Source organism: Pavona decussata, unplaced genomic scaffold, assembly GCF_977016875.1.
Source record: "Pavona decussata unplaced genomic scaffold, jaPavDecu1.1 SCAFFOLD_19, whole genome shotgun sequence".
NCBI classification, from domain to species: Eukaryota; Metazoa; Cnidaria; class Anthozoa; order Scleractinia; family Agariciidae; genus Pavona; species Pavona decussata.
In genome coordinates, this window is record NW_028145442.1 from 3,167,533 (window position 1) to 3,181,452 (window position 13,920).

The 13,920-nt window shown below is 37.4% G+C and overlaps 1 protein-coding gene across 1 annotated transcript; it reads left to right on the forward strand.

Annotated features, from left to right (window-relative positions):
- Positions 1-432: 432 nt before the first annotated feature.
- LOC146487089 (growth/differentiation factor 6-A-like) lies at positions 433-6,855 on the forward strand. Its single transcript, XM_085090259.1, has 4 exons — positions 433-751; positions 3,670-4,090; positions 5,142-5,331; positions 6,501-6,855. The coding sequence occupies exons 1-4, from the start codon at positions 499-501 to the stop codon at positions 6,684-6,686; spliced, it is 1,050 nt and encodes a 349-aa protein (XP_084946385.1). The 5' UTR covers positions 433-498; the 3' UTR covers positions 6,687-6,855.
- The last annotated feature ends 7,065 nt before the right edge of the window (positions 6,856-13,920 follow it).

The window sequence follows — 13,920 nt, forward strand, 5'->3', positions numbered from 1 at the left end:
TTAACAAGACGCGATGGAGTTTTTCTAAACCAGCCTCGTGGTGTTTGGAAACCGGATAAAACACTCATTCGACGGTTTGATATAGCTTCTCAACGCATTCATGATTCTGGGAGAAATTTGAAGCAAATGTCACTAAATTTTATGATAATTAAGATCACATTTCCAAACCTCCTTCAAGGTAGTGAGTTACTTTGTTTTCTCTTCATCTAAAGAGTTTGAGAATCACACTAGTCGGCGCTTTGCGATCTCACGTACACCGAGCTTTTCCGGAAAAAACATAACAACTTATTTTGAAAAAGCAGTCAATTATTTTACGTAACATTTGTTTCCATTATTGCACCAATCCTTTCCTTTGTTTGGTAACTTAAGGTCAGTAAAGTTTTATGTAACAGAACAAGAACTATCTGCGTGTATACTGAATTCCTTGAAACACTTACTTCAGTCTCGTGGGCCCTGCGTTTGAGATAAGAACTGATTTTTCCTCTGCGGTTTGGCATCATGAAATGCTATCTCAGTTTTCTTTTGATAGCAGCCTATTCTTTCAGAAATGTCGGTGCGATTGCAAACGTCAGCTTCGTAAACGAAACGAGTCATTCTAGTTTTGAAAATCCGCAAAACAAAGTGGGAAGAATGGGCGCCGACGTCCATGAATTTGTAGTCGACATGTACTTCGAAAACGCAAAAGGTTATGGAACTTTGAAAGGAAGCTCAGAACGGTCCTTTCCTACGGTCCATGGCTTCATAGGTCAAGGTACTATCGCTTATTTCTAATTATTTTGCTTTCACTATCAGAGCTTAGACAATGACATAATTGTAAGCAAGTGTTACAATTTCAGTTGTTTCGGAGGAAGACGAAACAGCAAAGACGAATATTGTTTAGCTCATTTTCCTCCCCTATCAAGGGCAAGGGTCCTGGTTGCAAGCTTCAGACCACCGTATTAGTCTCCCAACATTTTGGCCGCCGAGCACTAAAAATCATTCAGTCACTGCAAAGAGTTTCCGCCGAAAAGATTAATTCGTTATGGAAGGCGGCATTGTTCTCACTCAGGACTCTGCCATCAACGTACACAGAACGATTCTGGGGTCTAAGCGGCTGGGATTGTGAAAAAACGGCTACTTTGCTCTCAGTTGGTTTTGTCGTTCTTCTACCCTTGAGCGTAAAAAAGATAGTCATCAACAAAAATGGAAATTCATTCTGTTCTAGTCAAACACTGTACATGCGCCATATGCATTCTAGGAAATTCAGAGTAATGAGAACTTTTAGTCAATAGAACAGTATATAATTAATATTCACACTCTCAAAAACCGAGAGTTGAAGCGACGTGATGGAGGTAATTCGGTAATTTAAACCAAATCTTCTTCGGCTCCCATTGTCTCTGAATGTTACGCCTGACAAGAGATCAGTCTGACAACTGAATAGAAAGTTTATCAGGTGATCCAATAAGTCGATCAGATGATTATACGCAATGAGACAAGCGATTTTTCGAAACTGTCCACGAGTGGTTAGGTCCGTCAATTAAAGCTGACAACTTAATGTAGAGAAATTGGATAGTTTTTCATCTAACGAAGGACGAGAACAACCGCATACGTGCCACATAGGTTTATTTGTACCATAAAATTTGCAGTATACAAGATGACAATCTGATGCGTACAGTAGTTTGGATTGTTTCCCTTCCTAGCTTTTTATAGACAAATGCAACTTCACTGTACTAGTGGAGATACGCCTATACCTCTGCTTTGATACGCATTTTACGTAGTTTCAGTTTGACCTAAAATTAGGTTTGTTATCCGTCCGGCTAGCGCCTGATCTCAGTGAAGATCTTAAAAGGGTATGAATAGAACAAAGCTTATAAGCGGTCAACATGTGCATTGAAATCTGTTCGAAAACGCGGAGTGTACTCACAATTTTGCCGTAAAAATCTGAAAATTTACCAACAGGCCGCACATCCCTGCTCCGAAAAAAACAAAAACATTCCCAGGATATGTTAATGTCCACTTAATGAAGGCGGACGAGTGTGTGTGCGTTTTTGACTTACGTGGTTCATTTTCAATTAAACTTTACCGCGTGTTAATTAATGCGTTCAATGCTACAGCTTACGGTCAATGCTACAGTTCAATGCTACAGCTTCCTAGCCTCCCACGCAGACGTTCTTAGTGGTTCGGTACGCGTTCCTGGCAAACCCCTAAGAACGTCTGCGTGGGAGGCTAACAGCTTCCGGTCGCATGCCTCGCAACAGGATCAGCTCCGCCGAAAAAAAACATGGGTTGATAAACAAGCCAAAACATTTTAAGTGCTTCCTTCCGTTTCAGTGTTGTCTAAGTCTGTTTCATTGCTTGCTGGCAAAGGCGCTCTGATACCATTTTTCTCAGCTAATAATATATCGTGAATCGAACTGACAAATATCATGCAAACGAACGTTCGCTTGCAACGCGGCAAAAAAAATTCAAAGTAGAAACCAAAGACTGTTATGTTATTTATTTTTCCTTCTTGTTTTGTATAAACTGTTTTCTGTGATGACACTACTAACATTATAAATAGTTGCAGAAGTATCAAAAATAGGTAAGCCTCTAGACTTGTTGCCTATTTTTAGGTTTTTCAAACTATACAGAGACAAGATACCAAAAGCCACCAGCGACATGTTTGTCAGACAGAAGTAAGCATTAAATGATCCAGTATACGACAACATCCGCCAGCCTCCCTTAACAAGTAGAAAAGCTTATCTTTGTTTACGCTTTAAAGAACAATCAGTTCATTTTTAGAAGTTGATTTACGCTATATCCAACTGAAAAATTAGCACATATATCTGATACACAACCGATTTGATTGGAAATGATACTGCGGATTATTCATCGTGTTTATGAGAAGAAAAAAAAACAGAAAGTAACGCGAATGTACATCCGCTCTAAAAGTCTCCGCGTAGCTTTGGCACTCTTCCTATATCCGGGTGTTTACACTGACCTTATCATAGTGTTTTCTACTCAACACATCACTGACCAAGACTAAAGACAAAAGTTATCTTTTTACTGATTCTATTTGGCCAGTGCTCCTTGAGTTCAATAGTTTCCGGATTCAGATACGATCAGTGGGCGGTTGATCAAAACCTGACACTGAAATCTTCTAGACAAGCACACTTTCAATGTACATAAAGTTTCCTCACAGATTCCGCCAAACGAAAGCGACCTAGGACTGATGCGTTTAGGTAATAACCCGAAAATTTATCTTCGATATCGACCGATATGTCGGTCGACATGTCGGCCGATATGTCGGCCGACACTACCTACAGTAAAATTGATCCTAGTGCTCTACCTACTATGTCGTCAGGCATGTAAGAGTGAGTTGAGTGAGGAGTGTCCGTAAAAACCAGGTCACAGCACTACCCACATGTACGCAACGCGTACCTTTCTGAAAACAAAAAAAAGCAATAATGATGATACTGTTATGACGTTTCCAACTAGGCTGTTGAATGTGATCATAGCTTCATTTGCAGAAACGAAATCTAAGATGACAGCCACCGGCTCGCTGTTTTGTCTGCTTTAATTTGGACAGAAAAGTTACAGCTGTAAAACTATACGTTAAAATTATCAAATGTTAATGCATCAGTCATTTCCACCAGTTCCATGCAATACACCATAAACTCAGCCTTAACGATTCGTTTTCTTCATTCACAGCCATCAACAATACTGTTGTCTTCAACCTGAGCGACTCAAAGTTTGGAATCAACGAGCGCATCTTGTCAGCTCAAATCCGAGTAATGATTGAAACTACAGGTGCTCAGCCACCCTTCCCCTGGTATACACGCCTTGTGATGTTTGATCCGCCCAGCCGCAGACCCATTCACTCGGTTTCATTTCAGGGGGGTAAGGCAAGGTGGTTTGTGTTCCCCGTTCGTTCGTTAGTCGACAGATGGATTTTCTCGAAGCGTCTCATCCACAGAATACACTTCAAACTGCTTTCACATAACCCGGATACAACCATATCATTCAAGGCGACTGGAGACTCAGAGGAAGTGAGAAATAAGCGACCACTACTGATTGTGAGGACACTTCCCACAAAAGCGAAACTATTTGAGGACATCGCATCTTTGATAAGGTGAATTTATATCAATAAGCCTGTGGTTAGTACATGACTTCATTCTGTGTGACACGGCTATTACTGTAAACAACAGAAAGTTAAGATACGTGGCCTTTTAACGAAGCTAAAGCATACTGACCCGTAGCCTACTTCCAGTGATTGTGTAGCAGGTGTAAGAGTTCATTTAGGGCGATACTTTACAACGCGAAATTCTTCTTCTCTCCTCTTCTGCTCTATTTCCTACTTCATTTCTCACTTTCAATAGTTTAAAAAGCGTCGAAAAGTCAATAAAAAGTAAATGAATAAAAACTATCTAAGAATAATTCAGACTGACAAAAAAGTCACTACTTAAATTCTGGCTGGCGCACTTTCGGATGTAATGTCAATTGTTATTATTATTATTATTATTATTATTATTATTATTATTATTATTATCATTATTATTATTATTATTATAATTATTATTATTATATTATTATTAATCGAAATGAATTGTGAATAGGTTTTTAAAAAGCTCTTTTTTATATACTTTTAACTTGTAAATAGCAATTTGTGTGGAATATTTTAATAAAGTTTTTTAATTATTTTAAAAAAATTATTATTATTATTATTATTATTATTATTAATATTATTAATAGTATTATTAATATTAATATTAATATTACTATTATTATTATTATTATTATTAATATTAATATTATTAGTATTATCATTATTATTATCATTATTATCATTATTATTATTATTATCATTAATATTATTATTATTATTATTATCATTATTATTATTATTATTATTATTATTATTATTTTTATTATTATCTGTAAATCTTATTTAAAATAGACACACGTGCTCTTTACACTAGGCACTAGGGCGACGGAGGACTTGCCTCCAATTCCGTGTTTTTCCGAAGTGCGCCCTGGATTAACTAAAACTAGCAGCACTTTCCTAAAATGTTGTGTAGTGTTAGGCGCTGTTCTTTTAATAATCAAGAACAAGAAAATTTAACATTTCTATTGCTTTGCATGAGAAGATAGAGGATTAACGAAGTCAATCTGCTTTTTTTAAGTTCCAGGAAAATGCCAAATAAGACACACAAGTCCAGATTTTCTCGTGCAGTCCGCGATGAAGGTCGTTGTTCCATTCGTCCAATGACAGTACACGTCAGGAAGCACCTTAATTTTAAAGATGTTCTTTTTCCTCGCGAATTCGATTCCTTCAGGTGTGGGGGAAGATGCGAATTCCCGCTGGATACAAGTGTAGGTTCACTGCTAATTTATTTAAATTTCAGTTTTGAAAAATTGGTTTTAACAAGCTGTGTTTCTCGGTTTTTGAAAACTTTTTTGGGAGGGGAACTGAAATGTAGTAATAGGCAATAGTTTCAGTAAAACGCCCATCTAAGCAAACGAACTGATTGAAGACCAAATGTCTAGTTTTATCAACAGGGTTGATAAGGTAATTTGGCCGCCATAAAGCGATTTTCGCCTGCTGACGTTTCGAGCGTTAGCCCCTCGTCAGGGTAAACTGCGTGATTGAAGACCGGACTAACGACATAACGACCTTCTCTTGGTCAGTTGTGAAAATATGCTAACAGGTATGTGAAAATGTGCTCAGTTCATGAAACAAAATGTTCTGTTATGCCAGTTGCAGTGTAGTGATTCACTCTCAAACATAAAATATTCAGAAATAATTGCATGAGATCGGTGGCTTACATAACTAATATGAGCTGACAGCCAGCAAAGTGCAAGTTGAAGATTGCAATTATACTGCTTGCGTGGTCAGCATTCAGGAAAATTTAAAAAAAAAGTTTCTAAGACATATAATAATGTGACAAAATTATCGTCTAGCTCGATTCAGCTGCCTTCGTCAAAGCAAAAGTTATGATTATTCGATACAAAAAAAAAATATATAAAAAGCCAGCTAATCCGAACTCTTTTTGTCACTTATACATCAGTCAATTCCGGCAGTGCTCATCCCCCCCCACCCCCCGGGCATTAGTGGGGATTTTTTCCACATTGTCTGTTCCAGTAGTTGGGTATTAACCTACCGAGGGGGATTTGACGCCGTCGTGATTGTCACCTCACACCACTGTCACTTAGCTTCCTTTTTTACCGTGCGGCGTTTGAATAGCTCGTTTGTCCCCGACGAGGGGAATTTGCCGGTTTGTTTAAAATGTTCGGGGATCCTGGACACTGATCGATGGGCACTGCTGCAAACAACTGATGCACTAGGGATGTGAAAAACTGCTACTTGCGTGTTTTTTTTTTCCGATTGCACATTTTCCTGACAACGGTTTCATGTTTTCCCGCCTCGAGTTTTGATTGGTTCCTGATTGATTGGTTTTTTGTGACTGGCAAGAGGAAATTGTATTTTAGTTTTACTTTCGCTCTCTATTGTTGTCAGCTTATGCTCGATGATTTTGTTGCAGGTTAATCCAACTGAACACGCCATTATGCAATCCATTCTTCATTCGAGTGGTCTCGATGGCGGTGCTGGGGAGCCGTGCTGTGTACCTACAAAACTGCGAGGACTAACCGTGTTTGCGATACGAGGAAGACACATAATTACCAAGAAATTCCCAGGAATGATTGTTGAGGAATGTGGATGCCGCTGAGTGACAAAATGTCTGACAGACTGTAAAAGGTCTTGCTTCAGTTTGTTAAGTTTCTGGAGTCAGATTCACGAAGGCTTCCTAAGTTAAAATGTATCTTGTTTCTTAACAAAAGCCTATTGTTGGAATGACAACAGACTACCTTATTATAGGAAATTAACAATGCACGTTGACAACGCAAAGAAAATTTACGTTACATTAACGCGAATTTTTCAAAAGTTAGGTTTACATTCATTAAATTAACGCGAATTTTTCGATAAGCATCTTGCTTTATTTTCTGTGATTTTCATTATTCTGCAAAGTCGCACTTTACATTTCTGAATGCCAAACTGCGTTTTGGCTTCCGTCAATAAAACCTTCCAAGACAAGTGACGGATGTTTCTAAGTTTTTTTTAAAGCCGAAAATTTGGTTTTGAAGCCTAACTAGACCCTATCAATTCAAAAGATAGTGACTTTGAAGAGCCAATAGACGAGTCATGAACTAGTAAGGTTTTGTACTGAAATAAAGGTGCTTTAAAATAACAATGTTGTAAAATAGCGTGCATTAAATTTACATCCACAGTAATTAAGATACATTAAATGAAGGCGAATTTTGTAAAATCGTGTTAATAAAGTGCATTGTTAATTTCCTATAATAAGGTCATATTAGCTTAGTGGAGCTTAGTGAATCAGGCCCCTGATTATTTGATTTTTATTGATTATTCGTAGGGCATCTTAAAGGCTGCGTTTCTTTTGGGAAAATCCAAATCGGGATTTATTACATCCAAAATCAGATTACACCTTTTTTTGAAAACCCAGCAAAGGATAATTACCGTCTGATGGACGTAGCAAAAGAATTCTTTGGATTATAACCGAACCCGATACCATGCATTCAAAATCAGAAGCGTTTCTCTATCTATGGATTGGAAAAGTAATGTTTAAAACACAAGCAGCAGTGTTTTATCCGGATTTGGTTTTAGAACCGATAAAACACATGCTGAGAGTTTTTTGAACGGCTTCAAAAACATTCCTGGAAAAGCGTGTGTCAATTAGAGAGTTCATAACAATGATGCTTTTGTGAACGTTGGAAATTAGCATATGAGAAAAACATTAAACACCGCATACTAATAAGAAATAGGTTTTATCGGATATAAAACCACTGCACATGATCAAGGTTTTATCGAACATTTGATAGGTCAATGGGCATTTGAATTATTAATGAGTTTTTGAAGAATGCGTATAGTAAGTGGTAACTTTAAAGGGTGTCTATTTTTACATTTTGGAACCTTGGATCGAGCCGCAGTAAAGTGGTACAGAAAAACCTGCATATAACACCCTCGATTTTTCCAGGTTAGCCCAGAAAGGTGCGTATTTCTGGTCAAATAACTAGATCATTATGGGTGCGTCCCACATAGCCATTACATTTCATGAACAACAAGGAAGCATCCGAACAAGTAATCGAAAGGGCATAGGTTCAGCTCCTGTTGGGAAAACTTGGATTTTCTTTTTCCGAGCATGCCTGTGTCGCTGACTGAAAAATTACTCCCATCAACTGATATACATATAATTATGCCAAATAAGACTATATAGGTCTACTAAAATCTTACGATATACGATTCTTTATAAGTCTGTGTGTGGGCGATGTAGGAGTTCGTTCACAAAGTCTAAGAAATCGCCGCCTTTGGATCAAAAAACTTCCCTGTGCAGAGAGATGAATCAATTTTCACCGTTGATGAAAAATCGCCATCTTGTAGGTTGAAATCGTGTTGAGCTACCCGAGAAAATATGCAAACTTAACATTTTCGCCCAGATATTAGCTTTAGGGACCTTCAGATTTGCGGACTAAGAGTACAAGATTGAGTACGAGTACGACTTTTCAAATCTAGTTTGCGTGGTTTATATAACCGCTTGTCAAACCAATCTTGTTTCTAGAGTCTCCTTATCTGTTGGTAAACAACGGGAAGGAGCGAGAGTCCTGGGGATGTGACTGATTTGAAATTTGAAAGTCGTACTCGTACTCAATCTCGTAATCGTACCGCTGATCTGAAGATCACTATTAACAAAGAAATGTATGGAAAGAAATTAAAACCCAACTGGACACCTTCACAAGTTTCCCACGTTTTGCTACAATCAAAAGCTATCTTTAGCTAGCTAAAGCTTACAATTCATAACTTCTTTCCTATTTCCCCTTCTACGTGGGCGTGTGCAATATGCCAAAAATTATGTCTATATACCATATTTCTGGAAACTTTACACGAACAGTGAAAAATTACTCACCTCAGCTCTCAGCGGTAAGATATCTGATTTGGTCCATTGGTCGCGATTTCTCGAACTCGTGGTAATTGGTAACCTCGCCTCAAATTCCTTGCCTTGTTCCATCCAAGATGGCGTCGTTTTCCAAGACAAGTTCTATTTCTTGGTCAAAAGAGTCCTTTTTTCGCCATCCCATCAGCAGCGCTCTGGTTTGCAAAATTTACTAAGATTACTTAAGACATGTTATTCATCCTAAGGATTCTAGCATACTTAATTTCATTTTATTGCTAATATATAACAGTGTGAAATAAAAGCACTGATCTATTAATGGTTTACGGTAAGTTCACCAGCATAAGAAAAAAATCGTTTTCCGACGCAAATTTCATGTGTACCCCCGCCTTAAAGGAGAGCAGTGTCACCTGTTTTTAGTGTCACTTTGAATAGAGAAAAAACCTATTTTTATTGATGAAAACATTAAGATAATGGTTTAATTTTGTTACAAATATCCATGATAGGGCATGGAAACTAGTATCAATCATTTTTGTCTGCAGATAGCTAGGATGGAGATGGATTGCAACTTGGCCAATTTTTTCAAGTTACTTAATCCTGTGAGTTTTGGAGAAATTGTTAACAACTGATCATAGGAGTATTCTTCCTCGGAAAAATCATTTCATAGTTGCCTACCGATGTTCTAACAGAGATTTTACGTTAAAGAAGGGATTCTCTGTCATATATTTTTAGCAGTTTCGGCCAACATACAAAACAAAATCTCCGTGACATTGCTCCTTTTAGTACCAGTTGTTATGAGAATTTGGTAAATTTACTACCGTCGGTTGCAGGACACGAGACGAAAAAAAAAACATGTTCTAATAGGGTGCCACACATTTGAAGTTTGAGAGCCGTTAAGCAAACTGTCGCGCCAGATCAGCGCGTTCCACTAATAAGCTTATTTCATTTTTCTCAACTTGCAGGCATATTTCTCCCTCAGAAACAGCATACTTCCCTCCAGAAAGTATTTTTAACATCTAGAAATGCTTGCAAAGAATAGTTTGTTGAGCAAAAACAAATCAAGTTTGGCGCCAAAACATGTCATGTTTGCACCCAGCTAGAATATGTTTTTCCCTCTCGTGTACACGCTTAGATGCAATGTATTACACTCTATAGGTTACAGACCTTATGCAAAAAATGGACTACCTTTTAACATTCTATTGTCTGCATTCAAGTTAGCCCTACTAGCCTCGTTCAAGGTAAAATATTCGTTTGATTTATGATCTCAAGAACGAGGTTAGTAAGGCTACTTTGAATGTAAACAAAAGAATATTAAAATGTTGGTCATTTTTGCGTAGCGTCTATATATACAGTTTATACAAATCTCGGTTTTTTATCTATTAAGTTAAAATCAAGATTGAGCTCATATCGATAAACGCAATTAGACCTTCATTGTGACAGTAGAATAACACACTAAAATAAAATTTTGCCTTCATTGAACTCAATGTTTATTTTTCTTTGTTTTCATTTGTCCGCTTAACGCACGCAGGTTTGACTGTAAACAATAAGGACATAAAACTATTACGTACGAGCCTGACTGACTCACAGAGCACACATGGTGCCTAAAGGTGACTCGACTCAGTTTTTTTTGGCGGTACTATCCTACTTTGAAGCTCTCTGGTATCCCCACCTTTACTTTTTATCGTAAGTCTAACTCATAGAATGAATAACACATAAATCAATCTACACTATAGCAAAAATATTTTGGCGATCGGAGTAAATGTCACGTGGTTATAGCGCCACGCTTCTTTGAGGTCTGAGTCGAAATTCTGCTGTTGTCGGCTTTTTTTCGTGAAAATCTCTCGGTTACACATAGTGCGCATTAGTGCCTTGCGCTGAACAGAGTTTCACCAAAATCCAAAGACCAATTCGACAAATTCAGCGCTATCGAAATTTAGGTCATAATTTATGTAAAAATGATAAGCAAACTTTACACAATTATATCTAATAAACTATGAGATTTATTCCTATATTTTGGGGATCTTAAAAACAGATGGGTCCTAATAAACTATGGGATTTATTCCTACATTTTGGGGATCTTTATAACAGATGGGTCCTTGCAAGTCAGCAAAAAGCTTTATGGCCTTGTAAATGCGGGCGATTTCGAGCAATGTAAACATGTAGAAATTATAGTTTTAGCTATTTGTTGACGTTTGTCAGCGTTTAAGAGTCCTTCTCACAAAAAAGCATTTTCTTAAAAATTCGTAGTTTTTTTTACTTCAAATTTTTTCAGAGCCACAATTGATTCACTTACTACCCGGATTTTGAATTTCATGGTCATTGAACAAATGTGACATTATCTTCTATAAGCCCAGACTTGAGTAAACATTGTAGATTTTTAGCGTTTTGGCTGAGTTTGTGCTTTTGGAGTTTTCTATTGCTTGGCTGCCTTCCGAATGCTCACCGAGATATGATAATTAGTATGAAAAAATAGAAGGGATTCCCGTCACGTAGCCATTGCTCGTTCGAGTGCCTGAGCACCCAGCGGTGTTTGTCGTACAACCTCAAAGATACAAACGATGATGCAACGAACATCTGTGAACTGAATGACGCAACAGAGGACGTCACACCATGTGTCTTGAGAACACAGTATTTAAATGAATAACCAAGCGGGCCTGGAACAGATACTGGAAACGTAAATGGTATTTCATTTTTCAAAATTTGATCTTATTCAAAAAAAACCCAGCGAATCGCGCCTAACCCACCCTCTTGGTGGCCGACATTGTTGTGGGTAAGTTGTATACTTCTTGGGATCCGGGTACACGAGTGTCGGAAGTTGTTACCTAAAAAATAAATCAAATTACAGTTTACGTACAACATGAACGTGTTTCTTCAACATTTTGGATCTGTATGTCATTTTTGACAACTTACAACATGATGTTCCAGGGAAGGTATGACTGAGGTTAAGCACATATGTTCTATATATATACTTCCGTTATATATTATAGTAGTGACCAAGGTTCTGAAGGTTAAACGTCTCACGGTTATTCTCGAGTGAAAAGCCGGAAACTGTCTGTAAAGTTTATAAAATTACCACTGTTCATTTCAATGAATTTTAGTTTTAATTTTAGTTTAACATTATCCTGGATGGAGGCGCAAAATGTTACTAATTGATAACCTGTGTATCAGTTGATTCCTTTCCAAGCAGGCGAAAGAAGCCGGCGAGCGAGAGCTGGCGGGATTGAGAGCCGGTGACATCCTATAGCAGCTGTTTTGTTTACCTATTGGATAAAAGACGCATTATCGCACGTAGTAACTATAAACACTCTTGCTACTACACTGCTGAGTCAAGCTGTGAGACAGGTCATTCTAAATATGAGTATTATAAGTGTATTCATTAGTGCATTCCATTCGATATGAAGCTGTTGACCGGTACTTTCATCTAGTGTTATTTGGTTTTTTTTATTTTTATCTGAATGGTATGTACACTTGGCCAGTCCTGAGGGCCAAGATCAAGTGGAATTAAAATGCTCCCTTGTAGTATATTTCCTCTCAGCGATCTCACAGAAAACATGTCAACTAACTTAACATATCATGTCATCACAGCTTGCTCATCATGCAGCATGGTCTCATGGCTTTCGTTCCGGCTTAGGAAGGCAGTTACTTCGTTCTTTGTTTTTGAAATAATTCATTTTGTTCCTTGGGATCCTTTTGGTCCACCATCCAGTGGGGAGCTTAGCTATAATGATACGAGCAATGGACTCAACATAGTATAAAGAAATGGAAAGAGAGATGAAATAAAACCACACTGATCAAAGGGCAAATTATTTTTTATTTTATTATTATTTTTTATTTTTAACAAAAACTCCCACCCTTTCTAAAAATGTTACACGAATTTGACTTCCAACCCAAATTTCCTGATTTGGGGGGTAATCAAAAATGTTTTAAAAAACTTGTCTCCATGATTTCTTGATGCAAATAGTTTCTTAGTTAGGTACTCGGGTTGTAGCCCATTCAACTCGATTTTTAAATTGTATAATTTTATTCTGATACCTAAAGGAAACGCCGTGTTTAAATAATGTTTTTACATTTACCTTTCCACCGTTACAAGTGACAACCTACAAATCGATCTCTAATTTTAGCCCACCTGTTTGTTTGAAATAACAGATTAAGAGAAACCGAGTTGAATAATTCCTTGCAGTGGACGTTCTCCCAGTGAGTTTTTATACAAACACACCAGACAATCACATGTCATATCATCAAAATTTTCTCAGCAGTACAGCGTGGAGCCAATCCAAGCCTTGTTTACGTTCCTTCACAGAAGTAATTACCAAATGCTTGGCTTTTGAAAGAATGTTTTCATTTTGTTCATATATTGGGCTCCTTTTTGTTTCAATTAAAGAAGCTTTAGAGGAACATTTTAAAATAACAACTAGCAAAATTAGTAGCGAACAAAAAGTTTCGCCCGACAACATTTTCAAGTTCACTAAAACTGATGTCAGTGTCAAATGCAGTGAATAAGCATTTATGAATAACATTTACTTAGTTTTTTATTTATCTTACCACAAAAGAAAATAAAAGAACAAAAAACACCTGGTTACATAAAAGAAAGAAAGTGGCGAGGAGGCCTAAAAGGAAACCACAAGGCTTATAATTTTAGACCTCCTCAAAATAAAACAGAACAAATTTACAATAATACCAGTGTCGGACATAGAACCAAATAATGATAAATACTTCAGCGCATTTGACACTGACATTTTGAACTTGACAATGCTGTTATGAGGACGGCGAAGCACTGTCCGCTACTAATTTCCCTAGTCCTCCCTTTTGTTCAACATCCATTGCATGCAGTAGCTCTAAAATAATGTGCAATGCACTGAGCCTAACAGTGAAAAATGAAAGAGGGAAGGAAAAAAAGCATCAAGGGGTTCTGGAGTGTACCTACTATAGCTCCATTTGTTTATTTTTGTTCTTTTACGAATGCTCCCACCCTTTCTAAAATTGTAACATAAAGTTT